Source organism: Nanorana parkeri, unplaced genomic scaffold (assembly GCF_000935625.1).
Source record: "Nanorana parkeri isolate BGI_ZX_2015 unplaced genomic scaffold, ASM93562v1 scaffold570, whole genome shotgun sequence".
Classification (NCBI taxonomy): domain Eukaryota; kingdom Metazoa; phylum Chordata; class Amphibia; order Anura; family Dicroglossidae; genus Nanorana; species Nanorana parkeri.
This window is the reverse complement of record NW_017306838.1, coordinates 647,453-667,231: the sequence shown is the minus strand read 5'-3', so window position 1 is coordinate 667,231 and position 19,779 is coordinate 647,453. Positions and strand designations below refer to the sequence as shown.

General features: G+C 41.3%; 1 protein-coding gene across 1 annotated transcript in view; it reads left to right on the top strand.

Annotated features, from left to right (window-relative positions):
• Positions 1-13,805, top strand: part of TXNDC11 (thioredoxin domain containing 11) — a 66,461-nt gene extending 52,656 nt beyond the window's left edge. Inside the window, exons 8-11 of the mRNA XM_018562290.1 lie at positions 3,724-3,869; positions 7,084-7,193; positions 9,143-9,223; positions 13,010-13,805. Of these exons, the coding sequence (XP_018417792.1) occupies positions 3,724-3,869; positions 7,084-7,193; positions 9,143-9,223; positions 13,010-13,622 (950 nt within the window). The 3' untranslated portion in view covers positions 13,623-13,805. The remainder of the gene's footprint in view (positions 1-3,723; positions 3,870-7,083; positions 7,194-9,142; positions 9,224-13,009) is intronic.
• The last annotated feature ends 5,974 nt before the right edge of the window (positions 13,806-19,779 follow it).

Below are 19,779 nucleotides of genomic sequence, written 5' to 3'. Positions count from 1 at the left end.
TCTATATGTTTATGTAAATAATATTTATATTATATATATGTTATAGCTTTTTATTATTATATATTATTTAGATTTTATTACTCATTTATTTTTTTGTATTTATTAACATATGCCAAGGAATGTGGCAGTAAAATGTTTAGACCCGCGGGATTGTGCTATAACAATGCGTCTGTAACATTTCTGGACCCGCACATGCGCAGTAGCATGCAAGATTTGTGAACTCCCTTCACACGCGGCCAGAAGTCTAGAAGACCGGCATCCTTTGATCAGAATGCTCGCTGATGGCAGCCTTAGACAATATTCAGTTTCAAGCAGTGCCATGCATTAGCTTTTTAGTAGTTGTTGAAAATGGAAGGGATTTGGTTAACAGTCACAGAGCCCTTCCGGTGGGAGATGTTTGTAAGAATTTATGCATACCTGAAAATTAATAAAAATGTATTTACAAAAAAAAAAAGTACCTTAACTAGTAACAAAAATTTAGCCTATTTATGTATCATTCAGGTGTAAATCCTCAAATCATTTTTGAATTGGTTCTGACACTGTCCTTCCTTCTGGAGGGTGGCTACTTCTGTTTCCTATGATCCCTGTGTGTGTTGTAAAGTAGCCACTGCTCCTAGCTCACTCTGTAATAGACTACAATTTCATGTTTAGTATACTTTTTTTGTATTGTGATTGTAGGCCATCACAGAAGCAAGTGACCATTAAAAATGGTCTTGCGGCGTTGGGCCTACCCTGCTATAGAACTTATTACTGGGCTGGGTATTAGTAACGGTACGGTGATGGTTTTCTCAAGATCTGGATTACTCGGCGGTGACCCTTGAGGCGGCCCTTTTGGACACCTATGCGGAACTCAGTAATTTGGTGTTTTGGGGTCCAGACTCCAACATTGCTGTCATCAAGCTAATGCGTATCACGTTGGTGGTGTGGTTTAAGGCTCGAGGGAGGCTGGTTAAGCCTAATCGTATTTCCCCTTATGCTCCCTTATGGGGTAAACTGTGTTCATGGCATTTTCGTTCTATCCCTGGTCCCCTATTGTATAAAAATTGTAAAACATATTACGCCCAGGGGGGTGCTGCTGGGATTTGATGGACTCTGGTTTCAATATGGCCTACCCCCTTTCATGTTTTTTTAGATATTTGCAACATGCTTTTAGGTCTCAGATATCACACCCAGTGACTGTTGAATCTGACTGTATTGATCGCTTCTTGATAAGGGATAGGTTTCATAAACCTCTCTTATCGCTCTACTTTCGGCTGCCCCACATTGCCTCGCTTGTTTGGGAAATGGAAGGCTGATATTCCCTCACTGTCGGAGGAAGATTAGAAGGCCGATGAGCAGATGTATATGACAATGGTTATCTCTCCTAGGGAGAGATTCCTTCAGCTGAAATTTTTGCACAGGGTATTCTAATACTCCTTTAAGACTAGCAATTATCCATCGTTCTGTGAATGCTCATTGTTCTAGATGTAAAATGGAAGTTGGCACTTTTTTGCATATGGTATGGTCCTGTCGGTTGCTTCAGTCATACTGGGATTCTGTGATCTCCACAGTTAATGCTGTGATGGGTTTACAACACAGGGCTGACCCCTTAGTATTTCTCTTGGGTTGTGTGGATAATATACAAATCTCTGGCGCTACTAGACTTCTTTATTTTTTATGTGACCTTTTATGCCTGTCGAGAGATTCTTATTAGATGGAAGCTGGATGCTCCCCCCCATAGTAGATCAATAGCTGCTAATCGTGGATTCAATTTCACCACTCTTTAAACTAACTTACATGAGTTGCAACTGCCAGCGTAAATTTGATTGTGTCTGGGCAGACTGGAAGGGGGCTAGGGGACTCATTTTGGAGGGCCTGAGCGGTGGAGTTACCCCTTGGCCTGTGACTCCTGACAGCTCGCAAGTCCCTAGGCCACTGGAAGGCTTGGTGGCTCTGATGGGATGGTACCTTCAGTCTACTGTGTTGCACTTTCTGACCCTAATCTGCCCAATTGCCTTTACCTCTATTCCTGGGCTCGTTCCTTTCCTTATTTTTGTGTTTCCTTCATTCCCCTCCTCTCCCTCCCCTTCATTCTCCTCCTACCCTTCCTTTCTTTTTATGTTTCCTCTCCCTTTCATTGCCTTTCTCCTCTCCCCACCTTCTTTACCTTCTTTGTGCTTCCCAAGATGACCTAGATCTGTTCTTGTGACATAATTTTTGGTTGTTCTGTTGTCTACTTTAGTTATTCTGTTTTTTAACTCTGGAAAACTTAATAAAAACATTCCTGTTTAAAAAAAAAAAAAAAAAAGGTCTTCCTGATAAAAGCCCGATTCCTGCTTGTTACTATTGCTGAGCCCAGGCAGAGCTCAGCTGCCATTACCCCCTTGGTAAGTGAATGCGTCTGTGTTGGTAAGGGTTAAGCTAACATGCCCCCTCTCCCTGCATTCATAATTATGTCACTTGTGTCGGGCAAGCACATGGTGCTGGAGACCAGCAGGAGGTCAATTAAGGCTCATGTGTTATTTGTCTCCCTGTTAGCTGCATAATTTAACAGCGGTGGAGGGAGGAAGCGTGCTGTCAACCATGCTAGCTACGCTTATATGCCACCTAGAAAGATGGATGCTACATATAATCGGCTAACTAATCGATTTTGAAAATAATCGTTAGCTGCAGCTCTATACACGTGCTACAAAATACACAGATGAAATGCACATTTAGAAGCTGTTTTTCCTGCCAGTGTGTTTATATTATTGTCCATCCAATTCCTAGATTCACACAGCTCTGCACAGTCCTGTCTGGCAGGGCAGGAGACCTGGTTTTCCTTAAGGCCTGGTTCACACCTGGGCGTTTTACAGCGCGTTCCTACGCTCTGTAAAGTGCTCAACATGTGAAAACCAATGATTGCCTATTGGCATGGTTCCCACCTGGGCGTTGTACAGCGCGTAGGAACGCGCTGCAAAACGCCCTGCGTCCAAAGAAGTACAGGAGCTTCTTTGGGGCGTATTTGCGTGCGTATCCATTGGGATACAGCCAGGTAGCCCTCGGAAACGCGCGTTTTTGTACCGGGAATCGCCGTAGAAACGCGCTGCAAACGCGCATATTCGATACGCCTAGGTGTGAACCAAGCCTAACACTTACAGGCCTTGTTCCTCCCTCAGCTTGTGACTGGACAGTGAATGGAGCAGACTGACAAGCTCATCTGTGTCAATTTGCTTTGTCTTCCCATCAGTATGTCCCTTGTTATCCTATGCACACTGCAGCACAGCTGGCTGGCTGGCTCCTGGTGCTGCTTTATCTTCTATTCAGAACTCTGCTGTACAGGTGATTACAAGAGGCTGATGCCAAGTCAAATTCAGGTACTTGGACACCTTGCACTAAACAAAAACAATTAATGATATATTAATGAATACAGAGCTGTACTAACCTGTCTTTTTTTTATCTGTCTGGTGTTCACCTTTAAGCTCACATGTACATGTAGAAAAACGTTAAAAAAACATTTGGAAAACGTTAATCAGAGCTATGTGTTCCTTTGTACTTTTCCAAATATTTAAGGGAAATTAAAGGGCTTTACAATATATCATATGCACTGTTTGTGTTCATGTATATCTGAAAAATTCTGAAAAATTCTTATACTTGTGATTCAAACTTAGAGCCAGTACACTTTTTTCATCATATTTGTCATTGTAGCTTTCATCATAGTATTTTGACATAGTGTGATTCATATATATGCTGTTTTATGTTTAGAGGCTTTTATCCAGAATTACAGCAAGATTTACAGCCCATTGCAAAGGCATCTAGTCAGTGACCCACCTACCAGGAAATTAGGACACCAGCTCATCACAGAAGTGACCTCCTATACGTTTCATCATGTTGTTCTGGATATAAGAAAGGTTCATATTCTTATTGTGTGTTTTATGAATATGTATTTACATGTCATTCTGATCTGTGATATAAGGAAAGTGATGTATGATAGACAGCCGACATGCTTTTTGTGAAAGTACTGTATGTCCTGTGTTGATGTTTTAGAAAAATGTAATTCAGATGGTGTCCTCAAGTTCCATAAGTACCTGGAATAAAAAACAAAGACCCTTTAATAATGAAGATCAAAATATATTTTGCTCCTTGTGTATAAAAATGCAGAATAGTTATGTGATTGCCCGCACTGGAATGCATGGTGCCGTGCATGCTGTTTTATTCCGAAGTAAACTTTGTTTGTAACACTGCATTTGTGTATTTAATTAAAATTTAAGGATGGTATTTCTTTAAATTTTTTTAATCAGAAAAACTAAGTGGCCAACTAATAAATTATAAAAATAATCATGAGTTGCAGCCCTAGTTGTTTGTTTTTTTACAGTAGCCAGTCAACGCACATTCATTCTTCTAGAATTTATAATGCAGTCCAACAGGTGCCCTAAAGTACAAATCCATTTAGTCACTTGCTGATGGCAGCCTCACACAATGTTCAGTTTCCCAGCAGTGATAGGCACTAGCTTTTTAATAGATGTTGCTAATGGAAGGGATTTGGTAAACAGTCGCAGAGCCCAGTTAAGCATCAGCCCCCTGTTGCTGTTGGGGAAAAACAGCAGAAAAAGAACAAAGATGAGTTCTTTGTATTGAAGAGCTGAGTAAGCAAATGAAATAGTAGTAATGACAGATTAGCAAAATTTTGAGAAGATCGAGATTGGAGGCAAGTCATATTACTGACCTGGTGTGAGACAATAAAGGAACAGAGAGGCATTGTGGGAAAAGTGCAGGTTATAAGCTAGTGCAGCGGTGGCGAACCTATGGCATGCGTGCCACAGAGGGCACGCAGAGGCCCCCCTGGTGGCACGCAAGACTAGGTCCCGGTTTCAGTGACCCGCACACTCCAGGTGCAGGTCACTGTAAAGTCATGTTAAGTTTTTAAAGATGGCCGCTGAAAATCGCAGCAGCCATCTTTAAACCTGGCAGGTGCCCAGATTCTATTTAATATATTGCCGAACCAGCAATATAATAAATCGGGGGTGCCCATTAGGTCGATCGCGATCTACCATTGATATGGGGCTGGGGCTTCTCTGGATCCCCGCTGCTCTCCCCCATCTGTATGTAGCGGGGATATGAGAAGTGAACGAGGCGCTGCAGGCAGCGGCGGGGGTCGGAGCCGCTATCATCAGCAGCACGCCGAGCGGTAAGGAGAGAGAGCCGCTCGGCCTGGATCTGACAGCCGGCAGCTCTCTCTCTCTCCTCACCGCACATGCTGCTGTGACAACGTCTTCCCTCTCCCCCCCGCGGCTGCAGTGCCTTCCTCACTTCTGCTCGGATCCGCCTCTGCCCAGGAAAGCAGCGGAGATTCAGAGGAGAAGCTGATCCCCCCTTTGTGCGTGGCTGAGCGGCAGAGGGTCGGTACATATGAGTGATATGTACCAGACCTCTGTGCAGGACAAACACTGGAGCGATCAGCTGATCACTCCAGTGTTTGTAAATAACTGGGGACACATAGTACTATGTGTCCCCAGTTATGAATGAACAGGACGTTATTTACATCACTTCTTGTTCATTCATGAGTTTCCCAATGGGGAGAAGCACTCTGTACAGAGTCTCCTCCCCATTCAGAAACTGCTTGATAGTAAATAGTTTCTGAATGAATGGGAAGCCTCTGTGCTTTCCATTCATTTAGAACAGAGGCTGCAAAAAAAGAGATTGAGGACTTTGTGTGTGTAAATTTTAAAATATTTTATGTGTGTTTTTTGATGTGTGTGTTTTAATGTGTATGTTTCATTACGTGTGCAATGTGTGTATGTTTGTTTTTAATGTGTGTGGTTTCTTTTTATAATGAGTGTGTGATGTGTGTTTTATTGAGTGTATAAATGTTTGAATATGTGCGTTTCCCTATTTTGCCTAAGGCAGTGATGTTGAATGTTTTTTAAAGCCCAGCGCCCAAACTGCAATACAATACTATACTTACTTTCAGCGCTGGCACTTTGAGATAAATAAATTGATTTTGCGTTGCAGTTTGGGCACTCAGGTTCAAAAACGTTCGCCATCATTGACCTAGTGGGTTACAGTGAATGTGGATGAACACCGCTAAAATGCCAAGATAAAATCTTTTTGTAAGAAAGACTTATTGTTTAAGATAAGGGCCAAGGAATATAGTGACTGGTTGGTAGTCATATTTATTTAAGAGCAGAAACGTGAATTTGAAAAAAGTACATTACATAATTTCGAAAATTCAGCCGATGTCGTCATTCCTTACCTCTAAGCATATCGGGACTTAACTTGCACACTTTATTAATCCGTGAATGTGACATTCGCCAAATGTTCACTTCAAGTAAACATAAAATGTGATTCACTGTAAATCACTCACCTCATAGTTCTCCTTTAATCTTTTCAGTGTGATTCACTAAGAGGGAATTAGCTGATTTGATTTAGGTTATCTTCCATAGCCCAATTAGTTACATTATTTATTTCCAGCACAAACTGTATAATATATATACTGTATAATCTATCCATTTATAGATGAATCTTCACTTTAAAGAATACTGACCTCTGTTTCCACTAGCATGTGCTGCAGCTAGACTGTCTATTTTTATAAGGCACCAGTGACTGAATGAATGACATCATGCATAACCGTTAGACTCGAGTATGAAAGGGGTTTTGTTAGTTGCCAGTTGGTGTGAATTCAATTCTAAGAGTTTTCTGGTGTTGGAGTGAATCCATGTGTACCCAGCTGGCTTGTTACAAATAGGGGGGGATTCAAAAGATGAGGCCTGTGCCCTGAATAGATGTGCAGGCTGGGCTACTGAAACATCCAGTATCAGCACTCATCTAGATGACTAATCTAGGGTTAATCTATGTAAATGAGCAGGAATTCAACACAAATATATATCAAGCAACCTGTAACGATCAGACGGTAAACTCCTGATCGGAAACCCGGTTATGACATTTTGGAAACCGCCATTCTTTGCACTACTTTAATAAGAAAGCCATCCTTGCCCTGTTGGACTGCAAGTGCATCTTTTTCTGTTTCAGGAATGTCTGAACATGTGAAACAGTTTAAATGTATTCATATTTACTAAAGTACATATAATATATAGCAGCTTAATTGTGCTTCAATGTCTTCAACAGGATGTGTTGCTGTTGTTCTACACAACTTGGTGTGGCTTCTGTGCTAGTTTGACTCATATCTTTATCCGTCTGGCCCAGCTACTGGCTACAGATAGTCTCGTCATAGCTAGGTAAGATAATTGCGTCTTCCTTCATTCAGTCTTTTTGACTATTTTATTTTGTAATATCATGGTAGTGTTGGGTAAGGTTCTTACCAGAAGTATGCATTCTTTTACTAGGTACTGGTAAAATATAATGCATTACACTGAGGGTTGTGGGAAGTGTCTTGGCATGTGCAGCTCTAACACACTTTGAGGCTTGTGTATTAAAAACGTGTGAACTAGAATATTTCCTGTTAGCAACTAGTCAGCTTCTAAATGTAATTTCTGTATTGCATAGTTGGAAATCATGAGGGTATGCTGATCGGTGACTAGGAATGTTCTCGCTAGCTCAGTTTGTATGCAAGTCCAGTACTTTCAGTATAGCTGCTTGTCCATGTCTGTGCAAGCTTATTTAAGGGGGTTTAACACCGCGGATGTCAACTGGTTAAATTCACATCACATAAAATAATAGGACACATCATCATCACCAGCTTCCCCATGTACATATTAATACAGACTGTGTATATGCATTTAAGTACCTCAACAAAGTGTTAAGATTAAAAAAATTATTATTTGTGTATCACTCAGTTGTAGATCCTTTAACCCCTTCATGACTGAGGCCTTTTTTTAATTTTTTTGTACCCATGTTATATTCCACATTTTAGGCCGGAAAATTACTTAAAACCCCCCAACATTATATATTTTCTGAATGCGAAGACCCTATAGAATAAAATGGTGGTAGTTGCAAATTTTTATGTTGTGCAATATTAGCGCAACTCCTTATTAAACCCCAATATTTAGTGAAAATTTTTATTAAATGCCCCAAAGCACAACAAAATACCCATTTTTTAATGAAATATAAAAGATGAGGTTACAACGAGTAAAACGATACCCAACATGCCCAGGTTACAAATTGCGTGCATCCGTAAAACGGCGAAAAACCCCAGTACCCCAAAAAGTCCATAGAAGACGCTTTAAAAGCCCCCACAGGTCATCAATTTAGAGATACCCCAAAATACTGGCCCTAGAATTATTGCTCTCACTCCGGCGTGCACGGCGATACCCAACATGTGTAGCGCGTTCGTCGTTTTCATACGTAGGCGCACCCGACGCGTGTTTACGTGGCGACGCGCATGCTTGCGGGGGACTTTAAAAAAATTTTTTATTATTAGATTTATTTCATTTAAATTTAATGTAAATTTTTTTTTTTTTTAACTTTACTTTGACTGCTATCACATGGGGGGGCTTACAAGCCCCCCCATGTGATAGCAGATGGTGGTGACAGGTACTCTTTAAGGTGATGCTGGGGGTCCAAAAGACCCCCAGTGTCACCTTTACACTGGAAATAAGCTATTGAAGTGCAGATCGCACTTCAATAGCTTATAGCTGGGCTCCAGGAGCCCAGAACTGACAGCCCAGGGACCGGAAGTCGGGGGTGTCTGGCGGGGGCGCGGCCCCTTCTTCGGGACGCAGAAGTGATCTGGCGACAGGTAAGTCGCCAGGATCGCTTCTGTTGTGTACGTCGTCAGTCACGAAGGGGTTAATCATCTCTGAATTCATGCTGACACTGTCCTTCCTTCTCGAGGGTGGCCACTTTGTTGTATCCCATGATCCCTGTATGTTTTGTGAAGTAGCCACCACTCCAAGCTCATTCCCATGATACACTAGAACTTCAATAATGATTGGTAAGTCCCTCAGGGGAGCGAGCTTGGAGTGGTGGATACTTTACAACACACACAGGACCATGGGGAACAAAATTAGCCACCCTCCAGAAGGAAGGAGTGTCAGCACCAATTCAGAGGATCTACAACTGAGTGATAGATTTTTGTTAATAGTTGGGGTACTTTGCAATGGGTACTGAATGCATTTGTAAGGTTTAACTCGAGTTTAGTGTCCCCAACAATTTCACATGTATACAAATTAAATTGATTGTAGTTAACCTTTCCGGGGTTCCAGTAATCTGTATTTCTGTCTCTTAGGATAAATATTGCTCAGAATGATCTTCCTTGGGAGTTTATGGTAGACCATGTCCCTGCTATCATGCTTTTCCCCAAAAATAGGTAAGTACTCTTTTATAACCTTTCCGTGTTGGAAGTGTCATCTGTCATTAGATGTCTTCATCTTCTAGAAAATAAAAAACGCCAAACAGAAAAAAGTGATACCTTAAATAAGTAATCTTGTGATCTTCTGGATCTTTTGGTCTTTCAAAGCTGCATTTTTTGTATGTAACTGATGAGTGCAAAGACAACCCCCAAACAACTAAAACCTGTTGACCATGTATGAAATTTAGATCTGCCTGTGCACACTTCCTGTGTTATGTCAAAGAGTCTAATTAGCCCTCCTGGATCTTATCTTGGACCACGGAATCATTTATGTCTATGTTGTAGAGAAAAAGCAAGTGGGCAGCAAAAGTGCTGCTCGTTTTCAGCCCACAGCAGGCCTTGGGGGCTGAGTGCATTTCTGGCAGATCAGCAGCTGCTTCTCAGTACGTGCAGAGTCTTTTTAAAGCGATTAAACCTGAGGAAGCCTGCATTAGGGCTGCAACTAACGATTAGTTTCATAAATAATTAGTTGGTCGATTATTACTTTTTCAAGTAATTGAATAATCGGATAGAAAAAAAAAATGTAATTACCATTTGCAGTGTTACAAACCTAAAGTTTACTTCAGAATAAAACTGCATGCACAATTTTTTGCAATTGCACTGTGCTAGAAGGCACGGCATTGCAGTACCACACAATCCAGTGTGGGTCGGAGGCCTCGCCTGTTCACAGCGCTGCACAGAACGGGGGGGAGGGGTGCAGAGAAGGCAGGGGGGGAGCAAGGATGGCAGGGCAGGGGAGAGCAGAGATTGGGGGGGCTCCCCCCCGGGTACAGCATTGCGCTTATAAGATCTGCAGAGCATTCTTCCTCATCCCATCCATGGTACATTATCTGACTGCAGAGCATTCATCCTCATTCCAGCCATGATACATTATCTGAAGGCAGAGAATTCCTTCCCATCCCAGCCATGGTACATTATCTGACTACAAATCATGCCTCCCTATCCCAGCCATGATACATTATCTGACTACAAATCATTCCTTCCCATCCCAGCAATGGTACATTATCTGACTACAAATCATTCCTCCCTATCCCAGCCATGGTACCATGTTATCAGACTGCAGAGATTTGTAGCCCTCTATAGCTGACGGTATTATTCTGCATTGCTGTATAATGGTGTTTTGTGTGGTACCGTATCAAAAGCCTTTGAGAAATCCAGATATACCACATCTACATTGTTGTATAATGTATTGCTGAGATTTGGAGTCAGTGACAGAACTACCAGGGGTGCAGCGTTTGCAGATGGGACCTGACCCTGGTGCTCCACCATTGTCCTAAAATCATTAGTCTCACATGACACAAAAAAAGGTATCGGTAACTGGTATTGGCGAGGAAAAGTATCGGTACTCATACTCGGTATCGAAAAAATGGTATCGGTGAATCCCTAGTGTATATTTTACAATGCAGGCTCAGTAACATTAAGCGTTGAAGTGCCCAGATTCTATCATCTTATAGTTGGTCTGAAAGATCTTGTGACACATTATAAGATAGGGAGGAAGCTGGTAGCTAAAGGGGGTTTTTGCTTAACTAGTAAAATAGTTGTTATAAAGAGTGTTGAAAATGGCATTTCCTCTGTGCTAAAAATACCTTAGCAGGAACTAAGTAGAAGCAGATGAAAATACATTTGCTTGTGTTGGAAAAAAAGTCTCAATGTAATGTCATTTCTTTTACAGTTAATGTTGCGCATTCCTACTACAACAATTTGCTTGCAGTAAGAATAACTAGGCTTGTCCTATTGTGCCCTGCTTATGAGCATGGCTGCAGACTCTTGTCACCTATTTCTTAGCCATGTAACCTCTGTCTCGTGCTTTATTGCTGTTGGCAGAAAAGGAGGCTATGGAGTAGGGAACATTTGGCCTGTTTTTTTTTTGTTTTTTTAATGTTTAAACTATGGACATTCTGGACCATTCTAAAAAAGATGCTGCCAACAACTATAACAATTTAGCAAGCAGTCAGCAAGAGATATAAGAATCCAAGTGTTAAATACATGAGTTATGTGACCATTCTGGATAAATGCTTAGACGTTTTTACTATCTTTTGGTGCTTTTGGATTTCTTTGTTTGCTGCCCAAAAACCGTTTGCCATCTGTCTCTAGTTTACAGGAAACCGCTTTGTGATCTCATGGGTACAAACGATAACGTTACAAGATTGAAATCTGTTTTAGAGCGATTGCAGTAGAATTTTGTATATGTTATATTCTGGAAGCAATGTTGTGTTTTTATGTTTTAAGAATTGGTATATCGGGTATTTATTTCCACAACTGCCAAAACTGCTTTTTGCTGGGATCATATGATGTATTCAAGATACCTGGCTGCATCTCCAGACATAATATACTGACAGACATAATATACTGGCAAGTGTCAGTGGTACTTGAAGTGGATACACAAAATTAGCGACTGCTTATAAGTCACATTTTTTCTGATAGCTTAGTTTTCTTGGACTGATTGTAGCCCGGCCATCGCCGACATCTGTAATTTGAGTCACTGACCCAGAGGAGGCCTTTAACAAGCAGTCAGAGTGAAGTGAGGACTTCAGATATGTAAGCATTTTCTTTGTCAGTATCTTAAAGTGTTGAAGAAAACCCACAGACATTTTGCAACTAAAGCAATTTTGCATAGAGCAATGGTAAAAACAACTCTGCAAGTCACAAATTGTGGGAAGTTATACAAATTGCTTACAAGAAGTCATTTTTGCTAAAGGGTGCAGTAACCGCTCCATAAACCAAGGGTATACTTACTTTTTTGCAGAGTTTTCATTTAAGTATATTACTTTTTATCTCTAGGCATTGTTTGAATAAAGATCTAATGTTTGCCTGTTTAAATATGTTGAAAAAGTCAACAATTTCCCAGGGGTGTACTTATTTTTGAAAATGGTTGTATGCAAAAATATACAATGGTGTTTTAAAATAATACTGTACTGAAAAAATGTGTAGGCTGTCATTACTGCTGTCTTGTGACAATGTGAACTCCCTGGCTTTCATGCTGACCCAATGGCTTCATCACTAAGAACTGAAAAGAGACAAGCCTGCATATCTAGAGTGAAGGCCTCAGTCAGTGACTCAAACTATAAATAACAGAGCTAGCCAGGCTACCAGCATTTCTAAAAGGAGGTCAGCAAAGGCAGTCCAAGAAAAAGTATCAGGAATAGAGTGATTTGTACTTAAAGTAGCATTGGGAAAATAAAATATACTCCTCCCAATGCTTAGAGCCGGCGTCTAACACTGGAGCTCTCATGTGACCGCTGTCAGTCACCGCTCCCTGCAGGGATTCCTCTCTCTTATTTTTTTTTCGGGATCCTTCCCTACTGCAGCTATGCTCTGTGCTGGCAGTAGTCCGCTATATGCTGAGTTAGTAAATGTACTCTTGTGACCTAAAAGAAAGGTTTGGCTTTCTCTTTCTTCTCAAAATACTCTGGGGGGGAATTTATCAAAACTGGAGCAGATTTGCACTCCAACCATTCAGAGTCTCTCATTTTCAAATCTTACCTGAGCAAACTGAAGGGAGATGCTGATTGGTTGCCATGGGGAACTGCTCCAAATTCTGATAAATTCCCCACTCTGAACTCTGATAAATCTGTATCTTTTACAGCTCTGTCTGTCTCAGAATGCCCTACAGCAAGAGTTGCCCATGTCCGTGACATTGGTTGGCACTACTGGTATCTCTCAGACATAGGCCCTGTAATCTGCATATATAAAGTTAATTATTTGTGTAATTATTGTACTTATCATTGATGTTTTTATTTTCAGGAAAGAAAACAGTGTATTGTATCCTGAAGGTCAGCAGATCACCGTTTCAAACCTTTTGCATTTTATCTTAAAACATACAACTCTTCCTTCCACCGCAGCGGATCCACCCGCCTCCTGCCCCGAATACTATGTTCAGTACAAAGAGGAACAGGTCTCATTTTTGGAACAAGACATCCAAAGGCTGAGGGCAGAAATTGATGTTCTACACAAGGCTCAGGATCAGCTGGCAGAACTGATTGCAGAAGCTAGAAAAGACAGGCAGGACCTAAAAGTACAAAAGCAGAGATTGGAACAACACAACAAAGCTCTGGAGGTACACAAGCAGCAGCTCCAGTCACTGTATGAACAAAAATCCAGGGAGGTGGGAACCATGGCTGACCAGATGAAAGAGCTAGTGGCGGCTTCTGAGCGTCTCCTGGCAGAGAACGCACTGCTCAAGTTTGTGATGGTGTCATTGGAAGCTAATAAAGGGAAGGCTGAGGCAGAAAAGAAGTGTAATAACGTTCAGGAGGGAAATCTGCCGAGTCCTGACAATACAGGTATATCTGAAGGATTACCAGTTGGCTCCAACACAGAGGATACACAGACAAGTGACTATAATAAAACAGACTGATCTATTTTTTTTTCTACAAAAGACATTAGAAATATTTATACTGCTTTTCTTACTGTAAATATATTTTCCAGTTGAATGAAAAGAGAATCAACATTTCTATTTTTTCAGTGGCTTCTTGGTTGAAGAGTCGGTTCTATTTTAGAATTTTAGGGTCTCTGTGCTGGAAAAGAACCTGATTTATTTTCCTTTCTTCTAGCGCTGTACCTATAGGTAAATCGTAATGTTAGGCTACATGACATATCTTGCTGGGATCGATAAATAAAATGGCTTAAAGTGTATCTAAGCCCAACAACAAAAAGTGGACCTTTCCCTTATGTCACAAACACATACATTGTCTGATGGGTATTTGCCTTAGTAATGTCATAATTACAGGATCCCATGGCTCGGTCTACCCCTTGTGATAAATTCCACATCGCCATTTTAAACATTCACGTCATCAGCAGCTGGCTTCTTCTTCCCCCTTCTTTGGCCTGGCCCACCAACGATATCCATTCCAGATCTCGCTCATGTGCTTTATGAGATGTGGTGAGGTTTCATCTGTGCAGACAAATAAAAATGAATGGACTTTTTCTCCAGATTGTATCGCATAGCTTTATGAATGCCCTTCACACAACACTACCACCACTCGGTGGTATTGAGTAGCACAGAACTTTCCTATGCACCTTGCTCCATCTAGTGGTGGTAATGCTATGAAAATGCCATTCACCCAGGTATACAATGGGCAGAAGATTTATAAATAAGCCCCATAGCCTTCCCAGGGGGCATCTGGGAGACACTGGCTACATCACCAGTGCCTCCTAAAAAGCAGAACTTGATAAGATCTAACTGTAAGTTTAGAGAATAAAATGTTATGAGTGTGAAGTGTTTACTGTTCAGCTTGCAGAGCTGTATGCATTTGTGCTTTTTCTTTTTTGGGGGAAAGGTCGGCTTTAATATATTGTAGCTTGCCAGTCCATAGATTTGGTGGCTTAGATGAACTCTTTTTCCCCTTTCAGGTTTTTTTTTTTTAAGCTGGTGATCCTGCTAGTAACCCTCTTCCTACCCCAGGGTGAAAATACTTCACTACTCTTAAAATGAAAGTGTACAATTCCCATTTACAGGAGGAACTTTATACCACAGACTTCCCACACTCCGCCATAACCATGATTTGCTGCCAATTTATACTAAGCTGTGCAAACTGCCTCTCCCTCACATGATGCTTTGGCCAGGTGGTTGCGTTGCGTGCAGGGAGGGGTGTTCACCCACACGTTGAACTACTAGGTATTACTTGGGTGGTATTTTGAGAGGAGGGTGCAAGGGGATGGCAAGTATAGAATGCTGTCGTGCCAATTCTCTTCCTTCAATACTTTGTCATTAATACAGAATGAGGATATACAAAAGCACTTCTGACATTCCTAATATGTACTTTTTTTCCCCAGAGTCTCTGACCCAGAAAGCATGGAATCCAATGATTAGCATAACAGCCAGGCAATTGGCATCTTAAGAAAGTCTGTATTTGAGCTCCCTTATCTCTTGGGAAAGGCTTTCTGGTAAAGTGAGCTTGTTACAGGTTCACTTAATCCACTTCAGCAAGATTGTTTATAGCTCTAAGCAAACATTTGGATGAAGTCCTTTTCATTGTACAGAAATGAAGAACCGTCTGAAGGCCGTACTCTATACACCCCAGTCTGTATGTGAGCAGATAGACGCTTCAATAAGTCAGATACCAAGATTGCTGTTCCTCTTCACGAAGGGAAAAGCACCTAAAACACTGAGTGACACTTTCTTCAGCTGGTCAGAAATCTGCTAACACACAAACTATGTAACAGTCCCGTGTTAGTTTGAGTCAGAGGGATGGTTGGTACTGAGGGGGTTTCCACCTTCATGGAGAGTTTAATGCAATAAAAGTTGCACATCGAGACCCCGTCGCCTGCACTTGTATTTTACATACAATCGTTCAGAAAGGTTATATGTGCATTTAAATAGGGATATACCAATACTAGTATCGGGGCCGATACCAGGCATTTTCACTAGTACTTATACTCATGAAAATGCCCCGATTCTTAAGGCCGATACCGACCCTTTAAATTTTCAAACCGCAGCGGCCGTCTGAGTTCCTGTGCTTGTGGGGACCTCATCAGTCTGCTGGGGAACTGCAGATAGCTGTTTATGGCCGTGCCTGTCCCGTTCTTTATTTCCTCCTACTCCTTCCCGGCGCAGGCACAGCCATGGACAGCCCCGGGGACGGAGCCACCGCCCCAGGCCTAGAAGCTGGGGGTTCCCGCCGCACACTGACGGGGAGGACTGGGCGTGGCAGCATCGCCGGACTGGACGTAAGGGAGGCCCGGTCCTGACATCACCGGTGAGGTGGAGTGCCCGCAGAGCCACTGCAGATGTCCACGTAGTCCAGTGAGATCGACACGCAGCCTGGTGAGAGGAATTCTGCTTTGGGGAGCTGTAGTAGCAGAACACATGTCGCCAAAGCAGAATACTATTTTGCCTTAGGGACACGTGTTCTGTTGTGGGGACATGTGTTCAGTTCTGGTGACATCCGTATTTAGCCCTGTAGAGATTTCCCTAAACTCATCAGTCTGTATTGTTTTAGAAAAAAATGTCACATGTCCGTTTAAGAAAAAGTATCTGTAATTGGTATGGGCAGGTACATGAGGGACAATACTTGTACTTGGTCTTAAAGTGGTATCGGGACATCCCTACATTTAATATATTTTGTGCACATGATTTACCTGTAAAAGCCACCCTTGTGTAGCGGAGACTGCTGCTGGTGATGTCACTCCTTCCCTGGCAGCTACATAAAATGTTATAAAGGCGAGGGAAGGGAATTTTAATAAACTGTGTTTATGCAAAGGAGATATTCTGTCAGCATTTCAAATACTTGATTTTGTATTGCTTATATTTTTTTATTTTTTTTTAAGTTCGTGACATGGTCTCTTTAAAGTGGAACGATGGGCAAAATGGCATGATCCAGTCCATCTGTAGCATTAAAGGCTTGGTTTACCTTTCTGACCATGTTTCACCCATATTCAGGTGCCCATCCAGCCAGTAGATCCATAATTTCTCCACTTCCTAATAGGATGACAAGCCTGTGGCATTGTCACCCTATAGACAGAGGGGGAATTTATCAAAACTGGAGCAGACAGAATCTGGAGTAGATTTGCACTGCAACCAATCGGCTTCTTTGTCTCATTTTCAAATCTTACCTGAGCAAACTGAAGAGAGCAGCTAATTGGTTGCCATGGGCAACTGCTTCAGATTCTCTCTGCTCCATTTTTGATAAATTCCCCCAGTGTGCTTTTAGATGGACACATAGTTGGAAATCTAAAATTAGAGATGAGCAAATGAAAGCCCAACTTCAGATGACACTTTTTAAGCAGGAAAAGCAACAGTTCTGTTTTCTTTTGGAAGAAAGTATTAAATGATATATTTTAAAAATCTGACTGTTGTAAGCACCCGTCAGTGTTCTATTTGTCTTAAGCCCTGTAACAGCCACGTTTGCTGGACAGCTCGGCCTGTTTAAGCAAATCTAAACCTACCAATGAAATGGTTTCCAAAAAAGAAAGCTGATATTAGAATTGTTCAATGATTATTACATCCTTAATCAAACATACCAGTGTTTTTTTCTGCTGGGTTTCTATTTACATTCTGCCCAACGAAAGCTGGTTACACACTGCACAAAATGGGAAATTCGCTCAGTGGGTGGCCCTGTTAGTTGCCTCTCACTATCAGACGATAGAAAAGTGAAGAGGCGAGCGGAAAATGATTGGCCAAACTGTGACTGCAGTCATTCTTCGGGTATTCTGACAGCAGCACAGAACACATTAGCACGTGCAGATTTGTACTTCCACGATGTTTAGCATGGATAGGGGAATCTGTTGAGACTTTTTTTTTTTCTTTTTTCCTTTCCAATCCCTCAAATGACTGGTGTCACAGCTGGTCATATGTGCAGCACCATGGCAACATAGAAGCTAAGATGGCACTGTCCTCGTCCGATAGGAGGGTTTTCGTTCCACTTTATAGGAAGTGTGAAAATTGATGATTCTACATGTAATGAAACTGAAGGAATGAGGGGTTTTCTAATGCAATTTATATGATAAAGTATCTTTACTTCTCATGTGAAGTCAGTTGTTTGCAAACAGGTTAAATGTGACTAATGTGTTAATGTTGGCAAGAGGTTTGTTGTACATAGTAACATCCATATTTACTGATTTCCCGTATAGATTTTGCTTCCTCCCTAGTAGTGCTGCACAGACATTGTTCCTCTATCAATGCAAGTCTTTAAGTCAGCTCATGTTGACTGAAAAGCTACTTGGTAGCTTTATCTCAGCACTTGGTTCAATAAGGGTCTTGCATTCACTTTTGGACATATAGGCTGACTTTAGATTTTCTGGTCCTGTCCTCCGGGGTGTTTTAGATGCTCCTTCGTACCAGCACATCACATTACATTCTCAATGTAAATTGAGTGGGATCCCCCATAATGGTCACAGCAAGTGTACAGACCCAGGAAGTGCAGATGACTTGCCAAGAGGGTCTCTGAAGAAAATGGCGGGTGGTTTATCAGTTTCAATAAAGATGAGAAAGATTTTGCATTGAGTACAAATCTGATTTTGTTTTTGATCTACTGAACAGCAAGAAAAACAACTTGCATCTAAATTTAGGTATACGTTATTAAAGTACTGTGGTATCGCCCCACATGAATAGTTCAATGCTTTGTCTGGTAGGCTTGCATTTTAAATTGCTGGTACATATCAACTGGTGAAATAATGGGGAAAAGGTTTGTCTTCAAGTGTTATGCCAATATTGATCAGTATGCCAGAACTTCCTTTTTGCTTTTATTGTGAAGATGAATGTGATTTGTTTACTTCATGTCCATGTACGGTGCCTTTATAAAGATTCACTTGTTGGAAGTTTTATTGTCATGGAATATTGAACAACAGTAATGTCAAAGGAATAAAAGAACTCTGCAAAGTGATTTAAGTTCATTACGGTTGGAAAATACCCTGTACAAGTCATTATTATGTCGGCACTCCCATCTTTGTGTCTGCATTGATGGGACATTGACCTAGAATGGCCATACAAGTCAATGATGTTACCAGCAACCCACCTGGTTCACATGCAGCTGAGAAGCAGGGAATGGCCAGCACTGACAGCTTCTTTCTGGGTTTGGAGGAGCTCATGTTTGTTCTGTCCTGTGCTGGCAGATTTCATTATCAGTTGCAAATTAGATTTAAACACTGTCCTAACAAAGGGTTAAAGACCTACAAGCATTATAAGTTAATGAGAGGAAGCTCAGTCTCTCCCTACTCTTTCTATATGGAGACAGTCAGTTTGCAGGTACTGAAATTGAGAGCTTACAAATGCTGCCCCACATCAAAAAAAAGTAAAAACATTTTAATTATAATTTTGCTATGTTGTGTAAATGGGATTTTATAACAAACATAGTGAGGTATTCTCAAATTTGACTGCAAAAAGTGGAAATATAGGAAATAGACAAAAGAATCTCTCAATTGTTCACCAGGTTCTGCACAGATATTGCTGCAATTAATTTATTATAATTTCTATAAAAAGATGTAAGGTGGCCGGTATCCCTTAGGAATAAGCAATCATATATATGCAATGTTATCAGCCAACAGTATTTTAGCAAGTCAAACCATGTCCTGCTAATATTGATGAGGAGACCAGACATGAACACAGATTTGTAATATCTTTATTGTTATGGCTTCCTTAAGTCTTCATATGGCACAATTCTAATAAGACCTCATTTCCTCCGGTACTACTACTGAATGGTTACATGTGTCACATGGCAATGAACACGGGTTGCATACAGTCAATCACAAAAGATGTTCAGCTTTCAAAATGCAAATAATTCTGTTACAATTCACTTGAAAATAAAACTTTGATTCTACTGTGGCGTCGTATTCTGCATTCAAATGGACAAATCACAAATGTGACCAAGCTTGAGACTCTTTCATGCAGCTATGCAAAGAGGCCCCCTCATCCCACAACCTTTCCCTGTAAGAAACAGCAGGAACCCTATGTTTATGTACATTGTACCAGGACATATTGGTGAAAGCGGATGAGCCATGTGGTTTTGGTTGCTGGAACACCCCTAGACATATAAAGTCACAACTCCCTGCCATGGAGAACCAGGAGGGGGAGTAGT